The following is a 27,208-nucleotide window of genomic DNA, read 5'->3' as shown; positions in this document are numbered from 1 at the left end:
CCTAATTATAATCTTGCTTCAGGTTTTGACTTTCATTTTCACAGGAGTCCTCATATATGTTTCCATCATATCTTTCTTTTGGTTTTCTTTCTTCTCCTCCAATTAGCACAATACTGGCTACAATCCCAGAATTTCCATTTCCCAGCCAAGGACACCATAACCCATAACCTCCTTCATCATTATATGATCTTTTTAATGTCTTTCTGCCTTGATAGATTCCATACTACCTGCATTATGGCAAAAGACATGTTTACACTCAGCAGCTGTTTAGTGAGCTTCTTTGTCTACCAGACACACCATGTACACAGACCAAACCGACCTCCTATTGATCACTTTTGCTTCTGTTGTGTACTACATACCACCAGCTCTACCTTACGGGATGTAGCTAGCTACTGACACTATTTTGAACCCCTCAATAAATTTAACGTCCAGAAGCAGAGTGCTGTGACAAGAAAGCATTATTAGTGTCTTACAGATGGACATTCTGAAGGGGAATTGATTTAAATAAGAGCTGAAAAAAATACTGTTGTCTCAAGACATAAGAGAAGCAAGAATCCTGAATCCTTTAGGTACTTTATACAAGACTACCACCATATTCAAAATATATACAAGCATACAATTGGGGAAGTAGCAATTGTGAGCATTTAGAAAGGTCTAAGTGCCGCTTGTCAGCACACATCAACAGAAGCTTTCTAAGTCAAATCATGAATGACTCTGTCTGTTATATAGATCATCAGTGCATATCCTGTTCACTTGTTAGAGTTCTCTCTTGCACATTGACATAATAAGTAACGGGATTGCTTACACATTTTTTTCTCATCCAAACGGTTTCTCAGTGGAGGATTGTGCATTTTGGACAAAATTAAGTGTGTTTATGGAAAAAACCCAACTCAAACCAAATCAAACCAGACCAAACCAAACCAGAAGCTTTATAAAAATACAAAGTACAATAATTTCACGATTATAAGCCGCACTGAGTATAAGCCGCATTTCTGGGTTTCAGCAACTTTTTGTTTTTTTGTCCATACATAAGCCGCACCTGATTATACTCTACAATACTGAAGCCAGTGCTCTCCAGGAAATTACCTTGATTCCTTTTGTTCATACAGTCGAAGAATCTTACATTTACACTCAGCCAGCTAAGATGGTCTCACACTTCAGCTCCTACTTTTTCAGTTCACGGTTAGCATATGTGATGCTATATCATATGTGATCATATCCACTAACACCTAGAAACCCTAATCACAGAATTCTCCAAAGAAATTGCACCTGAAGTAAATTGCACTAATGGCTGTTAAGAAGTCTTGCAAGATGACTAGAATTTTAATAACTTTTGGAGAAGAAGTGAGAAATAAGCAGTCCCAAAAGATTTCAGGATATTGCAGAAAGTACATGCCGTCATTTTAGGTGAATATAGAATTCTGAGACATTAAATATCCATGAAATATGTTTTATTTAGCTCAGCTCACTCTGGAATGCTTCATTAAGATGAACAAATATAGGCCTTGGTAGTCAGCATCACAAATCAAACTATCTATAAAGAAAAAAACAGGAATCCCTATGAGAGTTTACTTAATATTCATTTTTTGCAGAGTGGGTTTTATTTCCAAATAAAATAAACCAAAGGCAATAGTAACTAATCTATATGGGGCAAAAGTGCCCACTGAGTATCATTTTTGCTGTCACAAGAGAAATATTGATTTCCTGTGGCAGACCCACGTCCCTTCTCCTTTTTATGAATACACATAAATAATAACCTGATGGCCAGAAAATTAAGAACTTTCTCTATATACAGTAATTTCACGAATACAAGTCACACCGTTTTGACTAAAATTTTGCTCCCATACCGGAAATGCGGCTAATATTCAGGTGCGGCCAATATGTGAACAATTTTCTGACATTCTCAACCTCGGCAGTGCAAACCAAGTCAGTGCAAACTGGAAAGTCGAGCTCCTGCCAGTAAAACCCTGCATTTACGCGGTTGTTACAAATTGGTTACTCTGTTGCGCGGTGGGTGGAGCTGCTCCGTGCAGGCAGCACAGGGGGTGGGGAAGGCGGGGCAGCTCTCTCCTACTGGCCCCATGGCTCAGGGGAAGGCGGGCAGCTCTCTCCTGCTTAGCCCTGCAGCTCGGGGGAAGCAGGGTCTCTCTCCTGCTTGGCCCCGCGGCTCAGGGGGCTCCCGTCCCCCCGTGCCACCGCAGCAGGAGCAGGCAGGCTACATCCCCGCCTCCCATCACCGCCGTAGGTGCCGGCAGGCTCTGTGCCCCCCCTGCCACCACGGGGCAGCGCCGGGCCAGGGTGACCAAGCCCAGCAGTGGCAGCGGCCGGCCCTGAGCTGCCCCGCCGAGTGGCAGCGCCGAGCTGGGCCACCCAGCCCTGTCGGCAGCCCCGAGCCCACATGGCCCGAGTCGAGACAGTAAACCCCGCCCTGCCACGGTTCTGTTACTAATTGGCAACTTTGTTGCACGCGGGTCCTCGCTGCGAACGACAGAGCGGCTTATACTCAGGTGCGGCTTATTTATGGACAAAAAACAAAATGTTTGCCAACACCCGGCAATGCGGCTTATACTCAGTGCGGCTTGTATTCGTGAATTTACTGCATATATAGAGCTACCATGATGATAGAGAGATAGAGAGATAGAGAGATAGATAGCGTACTAATTTTAGAGTAAACAAGTCAGCAAATCACACCATTGACAACTTCCATCTGAGTTACTCCCTGAAATAATTGAGGTAAAATTCTCTATATTTCTCAAACTGCAATTAATGGATAAATAAAGTCATAACAGGTAAAAACTGGGGAAGGTATTTGTTTATGAAGAGTAACAAAACGATCTGTGTTAAACCCGAAAATACCATGATGATTACAAAAGAAAAATATGCTAATTCAGGAAAGATTGAAGGACATTAGCCCTCAACTACACTAAAATGAAAAGTGGAAAAAGCAGTTTCTCTAATAGAAAAAAAAAAATTGCAACCGATATACTAGCTACTTTCTATTATCTGACCAAGAAATAGCAATATGAATACTGAGCTAAATCCTCCAGAGATGCTGTTTTGTTTGATAGTAAAATTGCACATGTAAAATCTGCATTCATTGCCCATTATATATGTAAGCTGCTACAAACATCCTCATGTGACACAGAGACCCTGATGGCTCTGTGCTCTTACAAAATGCACCTAAGCTTGCTTCCTGAACAAAATGCAAATTGACTAGCATCAGATAAAAACTAGTTCCTTTTGTGTGACTCCCATATCCTCCCTCAGTCACTTGTGCCCCTTTCAACCCAGAATGATTTCAGAACAACTTCAAGCTGTTCTAACATAGCACAGGGAAACAGCTTGCACTGAGCAGCAGGAGAGGGCAAAAGTGAGCTTTAAATACAATCTCTACACTCCCATTTTCATGGTATTTACATTATGGCTCCTGTCCAAGGCTCTGGTCCTGTGATTTCAAAGCAACAACTGCACAGCAAGAGTGCAACATTTTGCTCTAATCTACAACATGAATCTTATTAAAATTCAGCAAAGAGCATGTATGGGCTTATATTCTTTTTTTTTTTTCTTTGTAGATTCACTGCAGCTGTATAGATGTTATAAATTTGCTTCTAAAATGGTTCATGGGACCTCACAGCACAGTTGATTTCACTTTTAGGAGTGCTGTCAACATTAATTTCATTTTAGAAATAGGCTTAGTTTTGCTTAAAATGATAACTTGGTAAGCATAATTTATATTGACAATTTAAAGTATACTGTCAGACTTCTCTGAATTCTGTTGAGCTTGTACAATTAAAATAGCTTATTTGTTTTTTAAATTTAGTCCAATGCAACTGTTCTTGATCCAGATCACTGTCCCAGCAAAATCATTCCTTTCATTATTTTTCCCACCCTGACTCCTTTCTTGAAAAAACAAACCAAACCAAACTAAATCAAACCAAAATCTTGATATTCAGATACACATCTATAAAATATTTTTCTATCTTCTCTTTCCTTTTCTCATCGTCAACTTTTAGGGAGACAAAAATATATAGCATATGTAACATGTATAACATTTATATGATATTTGCATGTGTGCAAGTGCTGGGTCATGACAGTTCTTCCACTGGTATATGCTTCCTGACAGTCACAAGCTTGTGACCCACAGATCATTATGTGGAAGGCAAAGGCAGCTGAAAAAAGTCTGGTCACGGATTAGGGAGAGCGGTAATTACTTGAAGTGTGGTAGTTTGGTGATTTTTTGGCCTAAAACATGGCAGGACTCATTTCCCCAGAGTTCAATGAAGAAAACTGCCTAAAACACACTATATAAAAGTAGGAAAGGATCCTACACTAGCTAAGTTTCTCTTAAAGAATTCCCACATAAGCTTCAACTTAAACAGTGAGACAAGCCTTATTTGGAATATAAATTATGCTAAATGGCACCTTTTCTTTCTAAATAATAACTGCCTTTGAATACAGATATATAATTTTGCTAATAACATGTGTCTTTGTCAAAGAATATTTAAAGTCCAGCAATGTGAAGTTCGAATTGGAGGGTTCTGTAAAGCATAGTACTTTGTAAAAGAGTGAAATCCATGACCCAAGACTACAGAAGCTTTTTTTTTTCAAAAAACTGTTGGAATTTTGAGAAATATAGTGGAACTTAATGCTGGTTGCAGTTGCAGAACAGACATTTACCTCACATTTCTTCTCCAAACTATTTGATGCCAGGAATTTGCAAACACTAAGGTGTGTGCGTTTTAGAGCAAGCATGCAGCACCAGGACACAGGGCTGTCTAGAAAGGGTTCTGAACTTATAGTCAACATCCCTTTTTTTTGGGTTGGGTTTAAAGACAGTGTTTAAAACCCTCAAGACAGGCACTTCATAATAGCAATAAAATTGTAATATCGCATAAATATTTGAACAGCCGCTGCTACATTTTAAATAAACAGGACATGAATTTTTAAAAGTACATTCACTGGCCAACATAGCCTGCCCCACAAAGTGTACACATGTGATCTTTGCATTGAAGTCTGAACTGAACATACCTTTTGCATTGCCAAGGTCTTTGGTAATGAAGATTGAACCTTGGTTCCATACAAGAGATGTAGTTACTTTTACAAGATATGTATTATTTATAATTAATTAATCTATGTTTTCACACATTCAATACTTCCCAAGGCAGCATTTCTTGCAAAAAAAATTTAAAGAGTACAGTTCTGGGTTTTCCAGCAACGGACTGTAGTATCACATCTTTTAGCACTTTTGTAGTGTGATTTTGTAGTGTTTTGTAGTGTGCAAAGAAATACTAATCATCATATGTAGTATCTCATTTTTCACACTGTTTATGGTGCCCTAATTCATAAACTCTTGGTCCCATTTTCACTCAAATTCTTGGTTCTTTCTCTCACATCCTGCTTCATAGTATGAGCAACGGCAGCCAAACTTCAAATAGCAGGAGACATATTGTCTTTCCAGTCTCTGCTTATATTTCCCTCTGCTCTGATGCCTTTGACATTTAAGCTATACCAGTTATTTCTATTTTTATACATCATGTAGATTATTTAAATTACCAGTACATACTAAAGTTTAGAGAAAAGACAAACTCTTGTCTCCTTTTAGGTAAGCAGTATCTCCCCTTCCTACTTGAATGGCTGAAAGTGAATTTTTCAACAATTTCTTTTTAGACTACCTACCTACTTAAGTTGATGGAAAATTGTAGTTGAATTGGATTCATGGGTGCAACTTTAATATAAACTGAAAAACAAGTACAGGAAACAGAATACAGAATAAACAGGAGAAGGTAAAGAGAGCACTAATTAATCCCTAAATTCAGGAAATACACAACTTCTGAAATTAATTAAGACTCCTTTAAAGCTATACAGAGATTAACAACTCCTGGTGGTTCTCTGATAGATCTGAATACAACAGTTCTCTCTGTACTATAATAGACTTTCCTTTGACTATACAAATTTTCAATATTTGTTGTTGACAATTCCAGATGCTATGAAAAAGAAGGATAAAAAACAATCAAGCAAAAAATAAGGATTAATAAATTTCACAACTATTTCCATGAAATAAAGCTTACAAAATATGACTTGCTCATAAGTGGAAGTACAGTAATTTCACGAATACAAGCCGCACCAATTTGACCAAAATTTTGGTGGAAACCCGGAAGTGCGGCTAATATTCCGGGGCGGCTAATCTATTAACAAAATTCTAAAAGCTGCCAACACGGAAGTGAGAGCCCGCGGCAGCCCCAAGCCAAGCTGGAGCCCGGCCGGCCCCGGCAGAGGTGGGAAAGCCTGGCAGAGGCGGGGCCAGCAGTGTGGGGGCGGGTGGCAGAGCCTGAGCCAGCATGGCGGGGGAGCCCGGGAGAACTGGGGCTAGCAGTGCAGGGGAGCATGGCAGAAGCAGGAAGGCCGGCGGGTGGGGCTGCCTGGCAGCGGGGGAAGCCCAGCAGAATCGGGGCCAGCAGCGTGGGGGAGCACGGCGGTGCGGGGGCCTGCAGTGCCAGCCAGGGCGAGGAAACGCGGCGGCGGTGCAGACGGGAGGGGGCGGCCGGCGAGCCTGGTGGCAGCGGCGGCAGCCCTGCCGGCGGGGCGAGCGAAAGCGCCGCTCGGCGAGCGAAAGCGCCGCTCACGAAAGAAGCGCCGCTCGGCGAGTGAAAGCGCCGCTCGCGAAAGAAGCGCCACTCGGCGAGCCAAAGCGCCGCTCGCAAAAGAAGCGCCGCTCGCGAAAGAAGCGCCGCTCGGCGAGCCGAAGCGCCGCTCGCGAAAGAAGCGCCGCTCGGCGAGCCGAAGCGCCGCTCGCGAAAGAAGCGCCTCTCGCGAAAGAAGCGCCGCTCGGCGAGCCGAAGCGCCGCTCGCGAAAGAAGCGCCGCTCGCGAAAGAAGCGCCGCTCGCGAAAGCGCCGCGGGGCGGGGCGGGGCGGGCGCGGCGCTCGCGAGGCGCGGCGCAGGGCGAGCGAAAGCGGCAGCGGGGCGAGCGAAAGCGGCAGCGGGGCGAGCGGCGATCCCGGCGGCGGCAGCCCTGCCAGCCGGGCGAGCGAACGCGGCAGCAGGGCGGTGCTGACGGGAGAGGGGGGCCAGCGAGCCCGGCGGCGGCGGCAGCACCACCCGGCCAGCCCCGCCGAGCCGTGGCGCTGAGCTGGGCCACCCGGCCCCGTCGGCAACCATGAGCGGGCCGAGCCTTCCTGGCCCCGCCCCGAGCCAGTAAAGCCCGCTATGCCGCGATCCTGTTACTAATTGGCCAATTTGTGAAAGCTGCGCACGGATTCTCGCGACGAACGAAAGTGCGGCTAATATTCGGGGTGCGGCTTATCTATTGACAAAGACAGCAACATTGTCGAGGCACCGGGGGTGCGGCTTATAATCCGTGCGGCTTGTATTCGTGAAACTACTGTACTCTAAATGAATATGTAAGAGGCATCATATGAAATAATATTACAGCATGAAAACATGATCCTACCCCAAAACTTTCAGGCTCTTCAATGATTTATCTTAAGTAGAAATAAGCAAACAAGGAGAAACAAAGTAGTTCAGGTAAACCTTATCCAACTACAGCTGGATAACCTATTGAAGGGTGTCTTAAAACAAAAAGCTTCCCAGAATTTCTCCTTGTTTTTCAGCTAACACGAAAAGTCCAGAAAGAGATTGTATTCTATCTGTCAAAACTACATTCCTCTTTAACCATCTTTTCTCAAGAATGGTTGTTTTAGGGCCTTCTAACTGACCAACATTTGTGAACATATTGTATTGCTTGTCACAGTGGACAGGTAAGCCCCACCCATGTCTGCCTGGAGATTATGCCCTTACAGGCCATGTCTGTAACAGCAAATTAATTTGTGACAAGAAGTATTTGAAGGCTATCAAAATTGTCTGTAGTGTGAAACTGCCAGTATGTTTTGCCACACAGTTTTGACCTCGGCTTGCAAGCACTAACGGTTCTTGGCCAGAGTCCAGGACTCAGTAAAGGAGTGAGACCAATCCCAACACAAAATCTGAATGTGTCAATTCTCTTTCAGAGACAGAAATAGTTTAAACATATGGATAAAAACTATTTCATATCAGCTGAATGCCAGCGCCAGAGGACATCTTAGAATGTTTCATTTACTAATACAGCTGAATCCAGAGAAACCTCCAATTCCAGCACCAGAACAGTGTCGCCATGGAAGTGGTCACACCACCATTTGGACAATGCTCTCAGGCACATGGTGTAACTCTTGGGGTGTCCTCTGCAGGGCCAGGAGTTGGACTTGATGATCCTGATGGGCACTTTCCAACTCAGTACATTCTATGATTCTCCATTACTCTCTTCAAATCACTTTGTCTGATGTATTACAGTATACATATTTGATTTTCATGCTGAGATGAGGAAGTTCCATTTTCAATATTACATTTACTATCCTCATCTAAAAATATTGTATATTCCAAGTACCAGGTACACATTGTCACCAGCGGCCGAGAAAGGAATAGTGAAATATTGTTCGCAGTTTTATAGTTTTTTATAGTTTGTAGAATTAAAAACACTCAGTTGAGACAGATGTGACAAAGTCAGAACCTGAAAATCCTGTGATGAAATACCTGCTTAATTTGTTATCCTCTTTCTCCACCTGTTACTCCTGCCTCCACTTTTATTGCTTCAGCTTTCACTCTCTTTCTACTGAAACAGTGTATTTAATGATTCTTGAACTGATTCTTGTAGTCCCAGTCAGTGTTTCAGGGTTTTTCTGCAATACTGCAATGCCTCCTCACTTTTTTTACTGCAGGATACCCACCAAAGACTTCAATATCAAGGCATTCTTATGCATATTGGTACTCCTACAGACCCTTCCACCACACACAAATGCACACACATACACACACACACACACACACACTTCTTCTTTTTTTTTTTTAAATCTCAGTGCTATTTATTGCTAAAGGACTGTTGGAAGCTTGTATAGAAAAATCAATTTATAGATTTTTTTTCTTAACAGTTACAATAGTTTTAGTTATTGAATGATGACATTGCATTTTCTCCATCAGCTTGCAAAACATAGCCCTCACTTAGTCCCTAAGCCCTATGATGATTTATAGAAGCTGTTGATGTGAAGGAAGCAACATTTTGGGTGTCAAATGAAATTGTCACAGACACTTCTGAGAAGGATAGGCTGACACAAGCAGCCCTTAGCCTGTCTTTTCTAGGAGGATATATTCCTGGGTGATTATTGCACCTAGTCCTTGAAGTCCATGGCTAGTCCCAGGAAAAAGCCATCTAAGCAGCCAAAGACAGTGCAGTGTTCTTATTTGATATTTGCACCAAATTGCTACAATCAGATATGGCAGTTATAACTTTCTGTGCAATAAACAGATCACAAAGGGAAAACTTGATACTTCATTCCTCAGACAAAGCTTGTACTGAAATCAGTTTGAAATCACTGAGATTTCTGATCAAGTAAATTTTAAAAATGAGCCAGAGATAAGATATGCATAAATTGTCAGTTAAATATATTGATCTGTCTTTGCTAATTTTATACTTTTTTCTATGAACCAGTATCTGGACTTTATTTTTCCTTATTTTTTCCTCCCTATTCTATGGTTTATTTTGACATGCTATCTAACAAATTCTACTGTCCAAAGAAGAATATAATTGGTCCATAAACTTTTGCAGGCTGTTATTGTACTATATCATTGACTGTTCACAAAAGTAATGCAAGGCTTTATAGCCCCACAGCTCAGATAGATTTACAAGGTTCTTATTTTAATTTTCTGATTTACACTTTTATTTTCTAATTTACACATCTTTAAGCTTTTAATTATTTTAGTTACAATGCATTTTTGTCTGAATTAATATTGAGAAATATTTTTTTTTTAATTCAGGGTAAGTTTGAAAGCGAGAAAATGTTATAGCCTTCTAGTTTCAGCTTGTTCCTTTAATATTACTAATTCAAACCAAATAGAGGAAAAATATATTACTTTTTATTATTTTACTCTGCAAGACATCCAAAAGCCCTTTAATGGACTTTTATCCTGTGTCTGTATGTGCTGAATACAGACAACATTTCTTTACAAAGTTCTTGTATAGTTTCAATGGAGGAATCGATACCTTTTTAGGTAAAGTACAATATTTTTTTGATTCCTGTCCTCTAAAAGATAAGAGAACATGTTAATATTCTCTATTTCTAATGTACATAGCAGATTTTCACACTTATAATGTGCTGTGAAACAAAATTTCAGGGACAGATGGTGGTCCTACGACAAGGTAATGTGCAACTTCTAATCAATATAGCACTTGAACTCTGAACTTCTTTCAATTCCAGTAGTAAATACAGTGGAAAGAAGATGTTTGGCTCAGAAGGAAAAGAAGCAAATGTTACCGTGCTCCCAGCAGGCTGTTTCTGACCTTTTGAAGACTATATTACAGCAAGGACTAGATGTAGCCTCATCCTCCCTGACTTGAAAAATGGAAGAAGACAGTTCAAGAACAAGACACTATTGCCTCCAAGCAAGAAAAAAACTCAAACAAAGAAAAGATTTTCAGGACATCCCAGTATGCAAACAGCATCATCTGTGATAATACACTGTGAATTTTATTATTAAATAATCACTCTACTTCCTTGAGTGCCCATCCTGACTTTAAACAAACTTTTAACCATCACTGGTAAGCATATGAGAATCTTATTCTGACAAAATCTCCAAGCTCCAACAGGCTTCGAGTTGAACACAAAATATCTTGTTAAAAGTACTATTAAACAGGAACATTAACCTAGAAGAATATCATAACAGGAAAAATTGGATTGGGATTATTCTGTGTCGAGATAGGGAATTTCAGTGACTTAACAGCAATACTATTTACATGTTTCTGCATTTTATTGTCATGCAAGAATAGCAGAGCAGCATAATTCCATGTATTGCTTCACTTAAGTACATGGCAAAATAATTCAGTTCTGATTTTGTCATTCAAAACACATTTTAAAGTTGCATTTCCATTCTTCTGATTTTACAAAACTGTGAGATTTTCAATAATATTTTATTTCATAAATATTTAATATTTTATTTCATAAATGCTGATCATCAGCTATCACATGATGCTACCAAGTTTGTCACTGATTTTGAGGGAAGTGTTATAACTTCATGCAAGTATTATAACCCCATGTTTCAACTCAGATTTAACATCAAACCACACCTTCTATGATTATTTTGATTTTGTATTCTAATATGAACTGTCTTTCACAAATGAATAAATTAATACATGAAATGAAAATGGATATTGCAAGAGCACTATTCATTTTAGAAAGATTTTTGCATAACCAATAATAATAATATAATATAATATAATATAATTATATGGACAAAAGTTACATATATAAGCAATGCCTATTATGAATGATTCTGCTCTGGGTATAAATTAGAATACAGGGTAATAGTGCTCCATTTCAGATTTTGTACACTAGAACAGCTTTCTGAGATCCCTTACTGATTGTATTGAAGGTCTCAGAGGTACAGCAATCAAAAGATTTACTAGCAAGCTTAACTGCAACACAATGCTCCAACACAGAACACTCCATCTAAAAGGCAGAGACAGTTATAAGTGAGTTGTTGCAATTTGAGTTAATTCAGAAATGACAAGGCCTTTTAAGAACTGGTATTAGAAATTTAGTGAAAATAACAAACAAAAACATCAAAAAGAAGGACCACCAACACAAATAAAGATGCAGTGCTGGCTGGGATAAAGCCCTTTCCTATGAAAATGTGATCTGAAGTCTTGTCTCTAACTGTAGATCCTAGCACATGACTCTTCATGAAGCAAGAATATCTCTTCTATGCTCTGGGCCTCTGTTTCTTCTTCCCTAAGGAACACAGAGCTCTTGGGTTTGTTTCAATCATTTTGGTTGCAAGTACTTTCAGGCAAGAATTGTCAGAACCTGTTTGGACTCTGATATTAATGCCATGCAAAGAACAACAAAATACATTTTGCTAGAACTGGAAAGAATAGAGCTGCTACATCCCATCTACATCAGGGATAGACCTAAGTGTATTTAGATCTTAGCTTTAGGACAGTTTTGATCTAAGCACATATTTATGACATGGAGAGGTGAAAAATATATTAGTGTCAAACTAATCACATGACAACCTTGTTAACTAACATTGCTGCTTTTGCTAGGAAAGACATGAAGAATAAAATTTACTGCAATGGTTAAAAAATGATTGGTGATTAAAAGAAGAACGGTGTAAAAACTTTAATATTAACATAATTTTATTTCTCTATCATAAAAAATAAGGTTATATCAATGCGATCTCCAATATTTAACTGCTAAATGAAACCAGCATGTTATTGAGGTTATTTATTTATTTATTTATTTAATACAGATAGATAGATAGATAGATAGACAGACAGATAGATAGATAGATAGATAGATAGATAGATAGATAGATAGATAGATAGATAGATGGATAACAACAAATTATTTGAGATTCCAAGGGCTGAAGCCTAATGAGATAGTCTAGTGAACCCTAGGAAATTCTCCATTATACTGTATTAAGAAAATATTCTATTTATCTGCTGTTTAAATGTTAGACAAACTGGTCAGATTTGGACCAAGATTTTGTGAGACTTAATGGCTGCCCATCATTAAACAACTTTTAAATTATTTGTATTCATGAAAAAAAAAGAAAAAAAAAAGAAAAAAAAAAGAAAAATCTGGGGTTTAAGGCCCTTAAAAATGACTCAAAAAAGAAACACTGCTCGAAGTTCTCAGGTTCACCAGGAAGATCTGAAGCTTTAGCTCCACATTACTGAAGGTCTTGCTATTCCTCTGTCTCCTTTTACTATCCTCTATCACCCAAGAATGAGGGGATGTAAGCATGAGTGCATCTGTCCTAAATCCAACTGTACCCTGGGGTGCACCAGGCACAGCCAGGCAAGGGAAGGGATTGTCCTGCTCTGCTCTGCATTCCTGTGGTCTAGAGGAACTGTGGCTTTGGGGGAATGATGCCTTAGGATTTTAGCTTTTCTATTTTTCAAATTCTGTACCACTTCAGTGCATAACTAAAACTCTACATTGAGCATTAGCTACTGTCTTCAAATTTTGGTCAGACAAAACAATTTCCCTAGGCCTGAAGCTCAAAGACACCTTACAGTCTCAGGCCCCAAAAGTATAAAAAGTAGTGAGTTGGGGGTGGGAAGTAAACTGGGGGTATATGACTTACAGTAATTTCACAAATACAAGCCGCAGCAATTTGACAAAAATTTTGGTGGAAACCCGGAAGTGCGACTAATACTCGGGGGCGGCTAATATGTGAATAATTTTCTGACATTTACAACCCCAGATGTGCCAGCCAGAGTGCTGAGCCAAGCACCTGCCAGTAAAAGCCGGCATTTCGAGATTGTTACAAAGTGTTACTCTGTTGCCCTGGCTCCCTGCAGGCAGCACAGGGGGCGGGGAGAGAGGCGGGAGAGCTCTCTTCTTCCCTCCTCTGCCGCAGCCCGGGGGAGAGACGGGGGGGCCCTGCGCCGCCATTGCCGCGGCTCTGGGAGGAGAGGGGAGGCTCTGCCCCCGCCCTCCGCTGCCATGGCGGGAGCAGGGGGTGCTCCGTGCCCGGCCGGCGCCGCAGCAGGAGCGGGGCCGGGGCGAGCGAACCCAGAGGCGGTGGCCAGCCCCAAGCAGCAGGGCCGGGCTGGGCCACCTGGCCCCGTCAGCAGCCCCTAGCGGGCCGAGCCTGCACAGCCTTAGTTGAGCCAGTAAACCCCGCCATGCCGCGGTTCTGTTAGTATTTGGCAACTTTGTTGCACGCGGGTCCTCGCTGCGAACGACAGAGTGGCTTATATTCAGGTGCAGCTTATTTATGGACAAAGAACGAAATATTTGCCAACACCCAGAGATGCGGCTTATACTCAGTGCGGCTTGTATTCGTGAATTTACTGTAATTACCTGAAGCTATAATTGGAGGATTAACCCTGGCATGTAAATGGAACAAACTTATATCAGTCTGAAAAACTCATGACCACCATCCATCTTGGAGGCTTCTGGCTGCCCAAGGTGTACCTACTGAAGGCCTTCAACAAATACCCACTTTTACTCTCCTAACCTTGTCTAGAGCCTGCTCTAGGTAGCCACTCCAAGGCATCATGCATGGGCAGCTTCACCTCAAGTTCTGTGTGTGGTTTTGGGGACCATAATACAAAAACAACACAAAGGTATTAGAAATCATCCAAAGAAGGGATGCAAGGGTGGTGAGAGGCCTTGAGGAGAAGCTATATGAGGAGCAGCTGAGGTCACCTGGTCTGTGTAGCCTGGAGGACACTGAGGGGAGACCTCACGGCAGCTACACCTTCCTTGGGAGGGGAAAAGGAGGGGCAGGCACTCATCTCTGCTCTTTACCTGTGGCAGGGCCCAAGGAAAGACCATGAAGTTGTGTCATGGGCCTGTTAGGTTGAATATTAGGAAAATGTTTTTCACCCAGAGGATGGTTGGGTGTCAGAACAGGGAGGTGGTCATGGCACCGAGTCTGCCAGAATTCAAGAAGTTTTTGACAGGAGGACTGTTGGTCCTGTGTAGGGCCAGAAGTGGGGTCCCTCCCAACTCAGGATATTTTATGATTCTATGGAATGAGTTTTGGCTATAATTTATTTTTTATGAGAGCTTGTGGAAAAGGAAACCAACTAACTGGCACCTCATTTTTCTCCACTGGGCATCTTTCTACTGTCTATAAGGTATAGGTAACTAATGAGGGAGTTTGTAAGCCTGAGTAGCTCTATCTCTTTGCACAAGTTTCCTTCTTCAGCAGAAGATGGAAGATGTTTCAGGTGATCAGGGTAACACAGCAAAAAACTTTTGCCTTCTTTTATGTATCCACTATTATAGCTCCTACATGAATTCATAACTTTTTAAGGGAAGACACCAGATCCTAAAACTGGTATTTCAAGATACTTCAATATAATATGTATCACTTTCCATAGCTCACATATTGCACAGATGTTTATAGCTTACTGCACAGATAATAAATATGTGTCAACCTGTATTATTTCCAAATGGAATTCAATTAATGGTAAAGAATGGTACTTCAATACCTTAAAAATACTGTTTGCACTTTAATATTCAAGACAGAAAAACTACACAAGAAATAATTAATTGCTATTTAATTCCAATGCTCTCACTCTAAATATATAAGGGTTACTACACTCAATACAAACCTGCAGCTTTGTAAATACTATCAAAACCACTACAATTTGCTTAATTCACAAAATTATTTTTTAGCTTACCCAAATCTGTAGCTTAATTCTTTTTTCATTTTTGAAAACTGTTTTTACTTTGAAATCGATCCCAACCGTGCTTACAAATGCAGATGTAAAGGAATCATCAGCATATCGGAACAAAAAGGAGGTTTTCCCAACACTGCTGTTGCCGATAATGAGCAGTTTGAACATGTAATCAAAGTTCTGGTCAGATGTATCTTTCTGGCCATATCTGGAATCTTGAACGGATGCCATCTGTAATTAAAAATAAAAAAGAAATATCTTATTTTATCTTTTATCATAAAAAATGGAAACATTTAGAATTTACTGGCGTTTTCTGTATCAGGTATCAATGAATCTCAAGAAGGATATCTTCTTGAAAGATTAGTCATGTGTATGCTTCAATGTGAACTTCATTAAATTCACAGAGATCTAATCTTTTTTTGTGATTCTTGTATCTAGTAGTAGTTCTGGTAGCAATAGAGGATGTAAAAATGACTGGTGACTGGTACCAAAAGAAAAAAAATAATAATTCTAAAAATCCAGGATATCTCTAAAAACACTTGTTTTCAGAAAATGTGGTGAATAGATGGTGAAAATGCTATGACACTTCATTAGTATAAGATAGAAATAAGAGATCAGTGCTCCATTTTGACACAGTACGTGTATTTCCAAAGAGAAGCTGAGTAAGTTTTACATCTATTAAAATTCTTGAACCATTTATTTTACTGTAAATATGTTGCTATCTTTTCCCATGCCTATAAACTTACTAAAAGCATTTTTCCTTTATCAGCTTTTAGTTTTCATACCATTATATAGTGAGTATATACACCTCTGAAATAAAGTCTTGATTTTTTCCCAATACTAGTATATTCTGTAGTTTTTTGAATTTGTGATATTAATGCAACATCATCATCATACGTGGCAGTTCAAGTACAGTAATTTCACGAATACAAGCCACAGTAAGAAGACTAAAATTTTGTTGGAAACCCGAAAATGCAGCCAATATTCCGGTGCGGCTAATCTATGGACAAAAATGTGATGTCTGCCCTTACCTAGTATCATGCTGGTCCAGTCTCGAGCCAAAACAGTCTGAAATCCATGGTTTCCCGTTGTTCTGACGATGAACCAATCAGAGAACAGCTTATTGCCTGCCTGTGGATGGCGGCGTTACTGAGGGGAGGGGGTTGTTATCGGGGTGAGTTACCTCGGCAGTTCGATAAAAGTGTGTGATATTTCTCTGTACTTTTTAAAGTGTTTTCAGTCTTGTGCGGCTACGGGGCTGGCTGGGCTCGCAGGGAGAGGGCTGGGGGAGCCTCTCTCCCCGCAGGGAGAGGGATGAAGCGGGCAATCGGCTCGCAGGGAGAGGGCTGGGGGAGCTGCTCAGCCCGCAGGGAGAGGGCTACAACGGCCGCTCCCCCCGCAGTCGCAACGGCTACAACGGGGCCGCTGCCCCTGTGGGGCTGCGAGGGCCAGAGTGGCGCTCCCCCCGCGGGCCGCGGGGGCTAAAACGGGGCCGCTCCCCCCGCGGGCTGCGAGGGCCGGAGCGGAGCTCCCCCCGTGGGCCGCGAGGGCTAAAACGGGGCCGCTCCCCCCGCGGACTGCGGGCGCCAGAGCGGCGTTCCCCCCGCGGGCCGCGGGGGCTAAAACGGGGCCGCTCCCCCCGCGGGCTGCGAGGGCCAGAGCGGCGCTCCCCCCGCGGGCCGCGGGGGCTAAAACAGGGCCACTCCCCCCGCGGGCCGCAAGGGCTACAACGGCCGCTCCTGTGCCAGCACGGAGCACGGAGATGTGGCTCCGCTCGGAGCTCAGCTGCCTGCCCGCGCGGCTGAGCGGCTGTTTAAAGGCAACGCGGATCCATTGGGAATGCTCGCAAAATGACCACACTATTGTTCCTGTCTTTTTTGGCTTGTAAATAAAGGGTGTGTCTTTTTTCACTTGGAAACAATGTTTCCGAGGTCGGCAGTAAGCCAGTAAGCCCCAGCGATCCCGCGATTGTGTTACTAAATGACGATTTTGTGAAAGTTCGCTGCGAACTAAAGTGCGGCTAATATTCTGGGTGCGGCTTATCTATTAACAAAGGCAACAATGTTGCCAACACACCAGCAGTGCGGCTTATATTCCGTGCGGCTTGTATTCGTGAATTTACTGTAATAGAATATTAAGGTTTGGAAGGGTTGTTAAACATCATCTTGTCCCAATCTTGCTGAAGGGACACCTCACACTAGACTAGGTTGCTCAAAGCCTTATCAAACTTGGCTTTGAATACCACTGGGGCTGGGGCATCCACAACCCTCTGGGCAACCTGTGCCAGTGTCTAACCAACCACACAGTAAATATTTTTTTCCTAATATCTAATCTACATCTCCCACTTTCAGTGTGTACCCCTTCCTCCTTGTCCTGTCACTCCAGTTCCTGTCAGAGAATCCCTCTCCATGTTCCCTGCAAACCCCTTCAGAGACTGGAAGGTGTCTGAGGTCCCCACACGACTTTCTCTTCTCCAGGTTGAACAGCCCCATCTTGCTCAGCCTACCCTCGTAGGGGAGATGCTCCAGTCCTCCTATCAAGCTCCTGGTCCTCCTCTGGACTTGCTCTAACAACTCGTTATCATCGTGCTGGGGACCCCAGAGCTGGATGCTGGGCTCCAGGTGGGATCTCAGCAGAGCAGAGCAGAGTAATACCCTGCCTCAATCTGCTGGCCAGTGCTGCTCTGGATGCAGCCCAGGATTCCCTCGGTTTTCTGGGCTGGGAGCACTCACTGCTGGCTCATGGTGAGTTTTCCATCAGCCACCACCCCCAAGTCCTTCCCCACAGGGTTGCTCTCAATCTCTTTTCTGCCCAGCCTGGGGGTGTGTCTGGGATTGCCACGACACCTGTATAAAACCTTGCACTTGCTGAGGTTTGCAGTAGCTCATCTCCCAGCTGTGTCAAGGTCCTGCTGGATGGCATCAACATTTTGAAATTTGAGACCTTAAAATACAGTTTTTAATCCATTTAAAACACCTGAATAAGAACAAATTAATGAATACTGTTAAAGAGGAACTTATTTTGCTCTAGGGACTTCAAAGATCATAGATTCTATTTATAAAAAGTACACCTTGGGCTTCCATGACAATTGCAGCGATTTGTATGAAAACCTGACCAAAGTTCTACCCAGGTTGTTTGAAAAAAAAAAAAAAAATAAAGAATTTGGAGTGTTTCAGATGGGTTTTTAGGAAAAATTATCAAGTATTTTGAGAGTCTGTGGAATTTTCTTTAATATGATTATTCTAAGAACAACACTTTTCCATGTTGATTTGAGACAGACAGACACCATAACCTAACGTAAAGGCTTACAGAAAAGCAGCTCATCTAAAAGCTTTCTAATTCAGGCATCTCAGAATGCATTTGGACAATCAGAAAGGACAAATGGAACCAGGGTGACAGTTGTGCACTAACCCATACTCTCACCAAAATTTTAGTTACTGTATAATTATTTTAGATAATTCTGCTATTTCATAGCATTAAAAACATTAGGTTCTCTGGGCTACTAAAGAGGCATATAGGAGTGGGGACAAACAGTTCTGTAGAAGACATTGAAAGCAGCAAGTTTTTAACAGAAAATTCAGTGTCAGTTTTATATTTCATAAATTACACAGTAGAGAATGTTTGATTTCAGAACTACCTCCTTCATTAAATGTAGTGTTGGGTAACTACACACTACTAACCTGAGTGTTTGCATTAGCCTTAATTTTTATTCACTTCTTCCGCAGGTACGCAACAAAGAAGCTTTCAAATAAAAACCTGAATATTATCAAGCATACGCATTTCTATTCTTTCAGCTTTATTATTTCTACAGAAAAGACAGAAATTTCCATTGCTGTCCCATATTGCATAACTATTTGGGGATATTTTGCTTAGAACACAGGGAAAACTAAATCAAATATTGATTAAATGAGTCTACTCACAAGTCGCTATAAAGCAGTATAACACAGGGCAGGCTGATGCTGCGTAGAGTTTGCAACAAGAGGTCAATGAGGTCTATCAGACCAAAGACTGCAGTGGCTATGGGTGCTAGATGTGTCACCACTATGTGTTGCTACAGCAGCCTGTTTGAGAGCCCTTCTGGCTCCCCTCTGTTGTGCTGCAGTTCAAAGCAGAAGTTATCCCTGATAGCAAGGAGGAACATCATATTCTTTCCTGATTTTATCTTCTAGGAAGCCTTTCACATAGCTTCTTCAACCAGCTTAAGATTTACAGAAAGAGGTTTAAGCTTTCATCCATTTGCTGTCCTGAGTCCTATGAAGCTTCCAACTCATCCCCATGTACTTTCATGCCTAACACTTCAGAAACAGCATGATTCAGTGAGCAGAGAAATCAGGAGACCTGGATTCTAATAATAGTCCTGCTAGACCACGTACATTGTGTAGCCTTCCTGAGTAATAATGTGTTTCCTGTGGATAGTTTTAAATGAGGACTTTACCCACAGAAATTTCAGTGCTCCTCTAAATTAGTGAGGTTATATGCATTACTCATGCAGCAGTTTCCTTAACATTTCTGAGGAAAAAAATTTAAAAACACAACACCTTCACTGTGCCGTAAACTTATTCTTTTACTTGCAGTATCATAGGCAGAATTACAGGTACATTGAACACAGAACTGAAACTATTGTTATTTCAGGGACAGGAGTATGTCTACAGGATGCAAAAGGCATAGGAAAGGCATGAGAAAGGACAGATTTCTCCAAGTGAGGTAGTAATTTAAACTCTTTGGAGAGACTAACTTTAGCCTAGTGAGCCAGTCTCCCTAGACTACTGATAGTGATCCTTTCTCCTGCCAAAACCCAAATGAGCCTGCACTAGGGTAAAGAAACATCAAACTCCATGCAGTTGCTCAGACTTTGGCATTACTTCCCAAATTCACTCCTTCTGTAGTAAGAAAAAGACAAATTCTTCTAAGCACAATCCACATTATGCTCACAACATAAATGGTACCATAAAGGAATATCTATATTTCTGCTGACTGTAAAGGAAATAGAGATGCTTGGTTCTCTTGAACTTTTTGAATAAGTCTGTAGTGCTTCTCTTTCTTAAATACAACCTGCTGACTTAAAAATTAAGTATGGAATGCACTGTAATCCACTTCCCAAGGTAATAATATGTCAGTTCACTCCTGACCCTACTTGTCTCTACTATTTGAGGAATTTGTAAAATATGAAGAATATTGTAATGATGCTACGTACCTTCTTTGGAAATTATGCTGGAAGCAATCACTAGGAATACTACGTTACCACCTGTAATTAAACACTATGTACATGGATGAGAACCAAATAAACCTTGCTAATGCTATGATATTCTGTTTGAATAAAGTAAAATGCATACCTGTATTTTTACAAAGTTCTTTTCTCAAAGGTTAAATGGATATATTAGAGGAGTACCACTTTCAACAAAACACTCTGAGTTTTCAGTACAATGTCACCATTATTTAGTAAAATTGAAGAGAAAATGCACAAGGTTATTCTCATTTGCGCCAAAAGCAGTCTCAAGCCATTTCCTAGAGGACTTAGGACAGACTTAAGAGCCCACTGCGCATTCTAAGCTCAAGAAAATGAATAGAAGACCGATAGACAGGAGACATGCTTGCTCCTTGTCGAAGCCAGGAGGAGTTATGCTGCCAGCTTGAATAAGTTGCAAGGACAAATAAAGGACAGCTTCATATGCTTCCCTGCTTACAGCACATCTCTAAACTCCTTAAACATGGATTATTTAAGAACATTGGCAAGTTTAATAATTTAGCAGAGTTTTCTGTTCAGACACAGGTGCTTTCCAAGTCTCATGCTTAGCTGTTTCCTTGATCCCAAAACAAGAGGTGAAAATAGAGCAGAGTTAAGAACAAATATCAGAAAAACTGTGTTTACCCGCCACCTTCATGACCATATCAAAACATTTGGCTATGTGCCTCTTTATGCCTTGGCAGGCTTCATTCTTTGACAGAATCAATTTGAACAGCTTTCTTACTTCAGCAGGGCTGCTGTGACCTCCCTGGTCTGCACACAACTTCAGCTTGCACTTATATATGCACTCCACTCTGCATGCTTAGTGTAGGATGATTTGCCCCTGGAAAACATGGTGCAAAGGGCAAGAAAACCTGACATCGAAAACACTGAGATTTGTTCCTTCACGCCTTTAGCCAATACATTGTTTTCTTTTAAAAACTCTAATAACAGTCATGTCTTAAAGGAAAAGATGAACAGTAGCTCCAGAGAAAATGTCTTGCTTCTATGAACAGTGAGGATAGCTAGAGACTGATTAGCGAACTTAAAGTTGTTTCAAAGTGCAACACTCTTTCTGTCTACTGTTGTTACAGCCTTCTCCTGAAAGTGGGGTAACTGAAGTCCTTTTTAAATAGATCACTTTGATCAGATTAGAGTGAAACAGCACTGACTGACCAGTGTTTATACATACATAGTTGCAGTCAAAAGATAAATGGTTCTTTCCTATATACAGGGTAGAAATATATACACTTCTATTTCTTTCTATACAGTAGCTGACTTTAATTGATATTTTAGTAAAAAGAGAGTTTCCTGCACATGCAGCCTTTTGCAAGGTGATCTTTCTGTCTTTTTTAAAATGTAACTCATCAAACATAATCAATGGATATTGAAACAAATGGAATACAGTGGGAAAATTCAATGAATGTAACTTACCAAACTGTATGTAGGATGTGCAAGTGAATGACACTCACTGCACATAGTTGTCTTCCATGTGTAGATCAACTTACATCATCAGAGTAGTTAAAATGTATAAGAACACTGTGACAAATAACCTAGTCATGAAGAAAAAATTAATTTTGAGGTGAAATATCAGACTACTCTGGGGACTGGATTTTAATCTTAACTCTTTCAGAGACATCCTAAGACTTGTTTTCTTCTTTTCTACATCTTGAGGAAGCTGCTTAGTCTATTGTATTTTTGGTGGGATCTCAACAAATACATTGATATCCACAGATGCAGATCACAGTCAATTCTCACAAATCTTTATCATTTATTTTTTAACCAACTAATAACAATTAAGGGTTCAGTAGACAATGTACTGGCTACTTATTTGGAATTTGCTGCTTGCCAGTCATCTGCAGAGCACAGCTTGTAAACTGATGTACTTGGCAGCATCAGGAAAAGCTTATCTGCTTCAAGGTATTATGAGGTCAGAATCATGTATATGTATAAATTAGAAACATGGTTAGAAATGCACAAGGTTTTTTTAAGCAGAACACTGAAAGGTGAAGTTAGAGAATATTAAGAAGATACTGAGATGCTACGTCTAAAACACTTCAGAAACGCTCTGCTTGCTTGGTATCAGCAAAACTAGCATGAGTATGGTAACACTGTCAGGAGCTGCTCAGGAAACTAATTCTAGTAAAAAACACCTATGGCAAAGCTCTAATATCTGGATTCTTGTGGTGAGCTAGCGAATTATCCTTAATTTCTCTTTCTTTAACTTAAATTTACTTTGTCTATGAAAAGGGTAGCTTTAGGAAGCATATTTCTAATTCCTACTCTAGGTAGCATGTAAAAAAAGTCCTTCTTCAAATAGTGGTGAAACCAGAGATGCAATCCTAAGTGGGTTAGTATAACACAGGATGTAAGGAGACCGCCAAAATAGAGTAGCTATGAAAAGAAAAAATAAAAGCTGTGTCAGACTAGGTGCTCAAGAATAAATAAATTTATATTTACCAGGGAATATGAAAGAATGAAAATGAGATGGCTAAAGCCTTCTTCTGTCATTTACTCTATTTGGTGCAGCACTCAGAGTCATGAGACTAGGAAAGTTTTGTTTGCCAGAGAAGCTGAATCAGGCTAACAGACTAAGTGAAATACTAATGCCACTGTCTAAGCCACTGGTGAGACAGTATTAGTGACAATTCTGACCAAGTTATGAAAGTTCAAAGAGGAAAACCAGAAAGGTTAACAAGAAGATTAGAAGAAAGAAGAGCTTATCTTATGGCAGAAATAAAAACAAACTCAAACCAAACAAAAACACAGAAAACAAAACACTAGCTTTTGGCTCTGGATAATAATCTGGTCATGATGCAATGAGAACTATCTAGACTGACGTATACTGGAGCAGACACTACTTGTTATCAGTAGTATAAACTAGCCCCTGAGTACCTCTAAGCTGGAGGTTAGTAAGCATCTAACCACCAAGGGAACAAGCTACCAGGGTACACTTCTAAAAAGGGGGAGTGACAGAAGAAGGAGTACAGACTAGATGCAGCTACATCAGTTAATTAAAAAATGTATGTAAGTTTCTCTGTGGACTTACTGGCTTGGCAGACTCTTGTACTCCAGTTCTTCTACTATGAACTAACACTGACATATCTAATAATTTTGCTAAGTAATAGAAGCTGAATTGTCATGCAAACTCCTCTATCTAATAGCTTCAATTGGCCTTTTTTCCTCATAATTTTATAATAACTTCTTAAATATCTGTAAGCAGCATTTTGGCTTGCTATTGCTGTTCTCTATCATGTTTGGATGTGTTAGCTGTAAACATGCCTTGTCTAGACATACCTATTGCCAGTGACAACAGGATATGAAAAATTAAGGAAAATTTTTTTTCAATTCTTTCCTTGGCAGAGGAGATAATTTACAAATTATCTCCCACTTCCTATTTTTTTCTCCCCTCAGCCACCTTTGAAATGATCTGATGTCCTGGCAAATGCAAGAGGGAGTCTCTAGAGATCTAGCGTTTTCCACAATCTGCCACCATTAAAGTCCATATGCTCTAATAAAGACTAAAAACAGGTTATCCAAACTACAATCCTTTTTGTATTTTGGCAAAGTGCGGGTATGTGAAAGGTCTGCGTGCTACAATCAGACAAGAAATGGAACTAGAAGCAAGTGAATTGGTGCATGAATCTCTGAAAATTTCCCACTGAACCTCCACTTTTGAAAGTATCACGAAATCCTTACCGACATGACTGAGAAAGATACATAGATATCTCAAGTAAGTCAGACCAACTCTAAAAAGAATATGCAAAAACCATAAGGAATTCAATGTTTCACAGAAGAGAAAGTTCATTGCTTTTAAATTAAAAACACCTCCATGGCTAAAGTATTCCTAAGACATATCTGTTCTTTGACAGCATAGCTAAAGAAATTAAAAATAGTCACAAACTGTGATCCAGATGCAGCAGATGACAGCAGTAAACTTTTTAACTAGACAAGTCTTTCCTGGAAGGACTACTCTGGTAATTGTTGGCCCTTCCTGTCTTCAGGAAAATGACATGAACTTGAGATCGAAACAAAGTACTCACAAGCATAGAAAGATGGCGACAATGCTCAGGCCCTTTTCTCATCGTGCTAAACAATTTTAACATTTTACTTTTCTTTTAAATTATTCCTTGATGGAAATGTAAAAAAATATGCTTACACTCTTCTCTGAGTTGTTTTGGTGTGATCAAAAGACATATATTTGATCACTCTTGCTCTAAAATTCAGAGATGGTAGTTCTTTAACAGACTGTTGCAAATTGTTGTGTGCAACACATTTGTTTCATGCAATGGGAAATCCCATAAGCTGAAAAAAGTAAATCTAGCAATCAGTTCAGCCAATCTAAACCCTGTTTGAACAAGGTTCAACTGTATAAGCCTAATGCTGGAGGAAAAGGATTCTGCAGATGTGGATGATACAATTCCTCCAAAGCCATCTTCCCCGGCCCCTGGAACTTGTTATAATAGATAAGATATCCTAGATACCAAGGTTAAGCCAAATTCCTTAAGAATTTGGTCACTCTCCTAACACTTTGGAAGATAATTGGTTAGAAATTAGTCTATGTAATTGGTCAGTTCACCTTTAGAACTTCTCACTTAGACTGGATGCTGTTCTTTGTATAAACTTTTACTGGTTGTAGTTTGAATCCTCCTTGAACCTATAAATATAGCTGCCTGCCCTTTGTTCTGAGAGATCCCTGCTTGACCACCCTTTGCATGAAGTAAAGACTCTTGTGGAACTCATCAAGTAAGGCCTCCGGTCTTTCTCTGCTGGCTAAATGTGAGTTTTCTGAGAGGTAGCTAAATGATTTTAGCACTCTCTGGTCTTGGTAAATATCACCAGGGACCAAAAAGGAAAATCACATGCAGAAGAGCCCACAACAAAAAATTGTTTTACTGGAATCAGTAATAGGAATAATACACGGGTATGCTGGGAATAATATAAGTAGAATTAAAAAAACAAAAGCTACAGAAACTACAACTGAAAATCAAGCTCTGTGTGTCAAACTGCATTTTCACATTTTGGAAAAATACAGATGCATATGATTATAATTTTGAATGTGATATACTTAAAAATAGACACTGTTTGACCATGTCAGCAGTCCTGAAAAAATGGAGTTTATTGGGGGGTTTATAGCTTTCTGTTGTCTCTCTTCATTCTGAGGATGCTCTTCTGCTGACTCTTACTGAATTATGTTCACCAATAATTCCAGTTCTGCCAATCTCAGGAATTGCAAGAAGCTCTACTTTGATTGACGCGTAACATTTTCTTTTTTTTTTTTAATATCTGAACTCTTCTTTCTTTAGATTCTGTTTTGATGTTGTACTACCACTTTGTTTCCACAACTATTTAAAAACTTTGGAGAATTCAACAACCTGTCAAAAATGTCAAATACAGTAGAGACCAATCTACAATTGGCACCCTTTACTAACAAAATTACCTTTAATGAAAAGTTCTCCAAAGCCAATACATACTAAGCATGTCTTCAGTAGATCAATAAACTTGTGTATAAATGGAAAAATCCATATAAACACTTCTGACACATACGTGTATCAGGTAAAAGGTTGCAGATCTACCCCTAGCCTGAAATTTTATTAGAGTAGATGTCTAGCATGAAAAACATTAGCTAACAGGGCCTCAGTTCATTACTTAAATCACAACAGACTGCAAAAGTGCTCTTTGTACTTGATCATAAAATGATTGTTACCAATCCACTTCTCTACTGAAAAAGAGTCATATATTCAAATGTATAGTATGGGGGCTCCAGAGCTCCTGTGTGGGATTACAAAACAGGCCACAATTACTAATTAAATACAGTTCATCAGAAAAAAAAAAAAATGTTTTGACATAACAACCCAGAAACTGCTAAAAACTCAGCATAATGTAACTTGTATCTGTCTAGCACCCGCTGATGCAGTGCTAAGGGGTATTACATCTTTCCACGTATAAAAACTGCTGAAAACAGGCCCCTCTTTGCTAGCCCCAGCTGTAGCCACGAGCCCCTCTCTCCGGTGTAGTGGACAGCTGCTCCATGGCTGCACAGGTGGAGGCATCGTGCCAGCTTCCTGCGCACCTCGGCAGGACCTGGCTCAGCCCAAACCCAGCCCCTGACAGCCAGTCACTCCCAGGAGAGCTCGAGGGGCACAGTCTGAACAACGCGGCTGGCTGCGCCCCAGAGTGACTCCAAACCCACCCGCTGCTCCCCGAGGGGCCCTCCCTGCCGGGGACGCGAGCCCTCGCAAACGCCAGGCGTGTGCTCGCCCTCCGCCCGCAGCAGCAGAGCCGGCCCGGCGGCCCGGGCGGAGGGGCTCCTGCCCCGTCCCGGCTCTCCGCTGCGCCGCACCCCTCGTTCGGCTCCGGCCCGGGCACCGACCTGCATGGGCGCTTCGTGCCTCATCGCTGGGCGCGGCCCCGCCGCCCGCCCGCTGCCGCTCGCTCCCGCACGCCGACAGCCGCCGCCGCCGCCCGGGCTCTGCCGGCAAACCCGCGCCGAGATCAGCACCGGAGCTGTCCCCGCTCCGCCCCCGGCCCACCCCGCCCTCGCTCCCTTGCGCTCCCGGGAGTAGTAGTCCCGCTGCCCGGGTCTTCCGCCCTCCGCTCCGGGGGAAGGGACTACAGCTCCCGGCGTGCTGGGCGCCAGGCCGCGGGCGGGCGGGGCCGGAGTGGGCAGCGCGGCGGGCGCGGAGCTTCGTGATCCCGTCTCGGGGCCGCAGAGGGCGGCGAGGCTGGGAGTGGGGGCGCCGTGGTGGGGCGGGGGCGAGG

General features: G+C 41.5%; 1 protein-coding gene across 1 annotated transcript in view; it reads right to left on the bottom strand.

Moving 5' to 3' along the window:
* Positions 1-26,897, bottom strand: part of RAB3C (RAB3C, member RAS oncogene family) — a 135,815-nt gene extending 108,918 nt beyond the window's left edge. Inside the window, exons 1-2 of the mRNA XM_033085533.2 lie at positions 26,820-26,897; positions 15,226-15,453 (exon numbers count right to left, since the gene is read on the bottom strand). Coding sequence (XP_032941424.1) covers positions 15,226-15,453; positions 26,820-26,843 — 252 coding nt within the window. The 5' untranslated portion in view covers positions 26,844-26,897. The remainder of the gene's footprint in view (positions 1-15,225; positions 15,454-26,819) is intronic.
* Between the last annotated feature and the right edge of the window lie 311 nt (positions 26,898-27,208).

This window comes from Catharus ustulatus, chromosome Z (genome assembly GCF_009819885.2).
Source record: "Catharus ustulatus isolate bCatUst1 chromosome Z, bCatUst1.pri.v2, whole genome shotgun sequence".
NCBI classification, from domain to species: Eukaryota; Metazoa; Chordata; class Aves; order Passeriformes; family Turdidae; genus Catharus; species Catharus ustulatus.
This window is presented reverse-complemented; position numbering and strand designations above follow the sequence as displayed.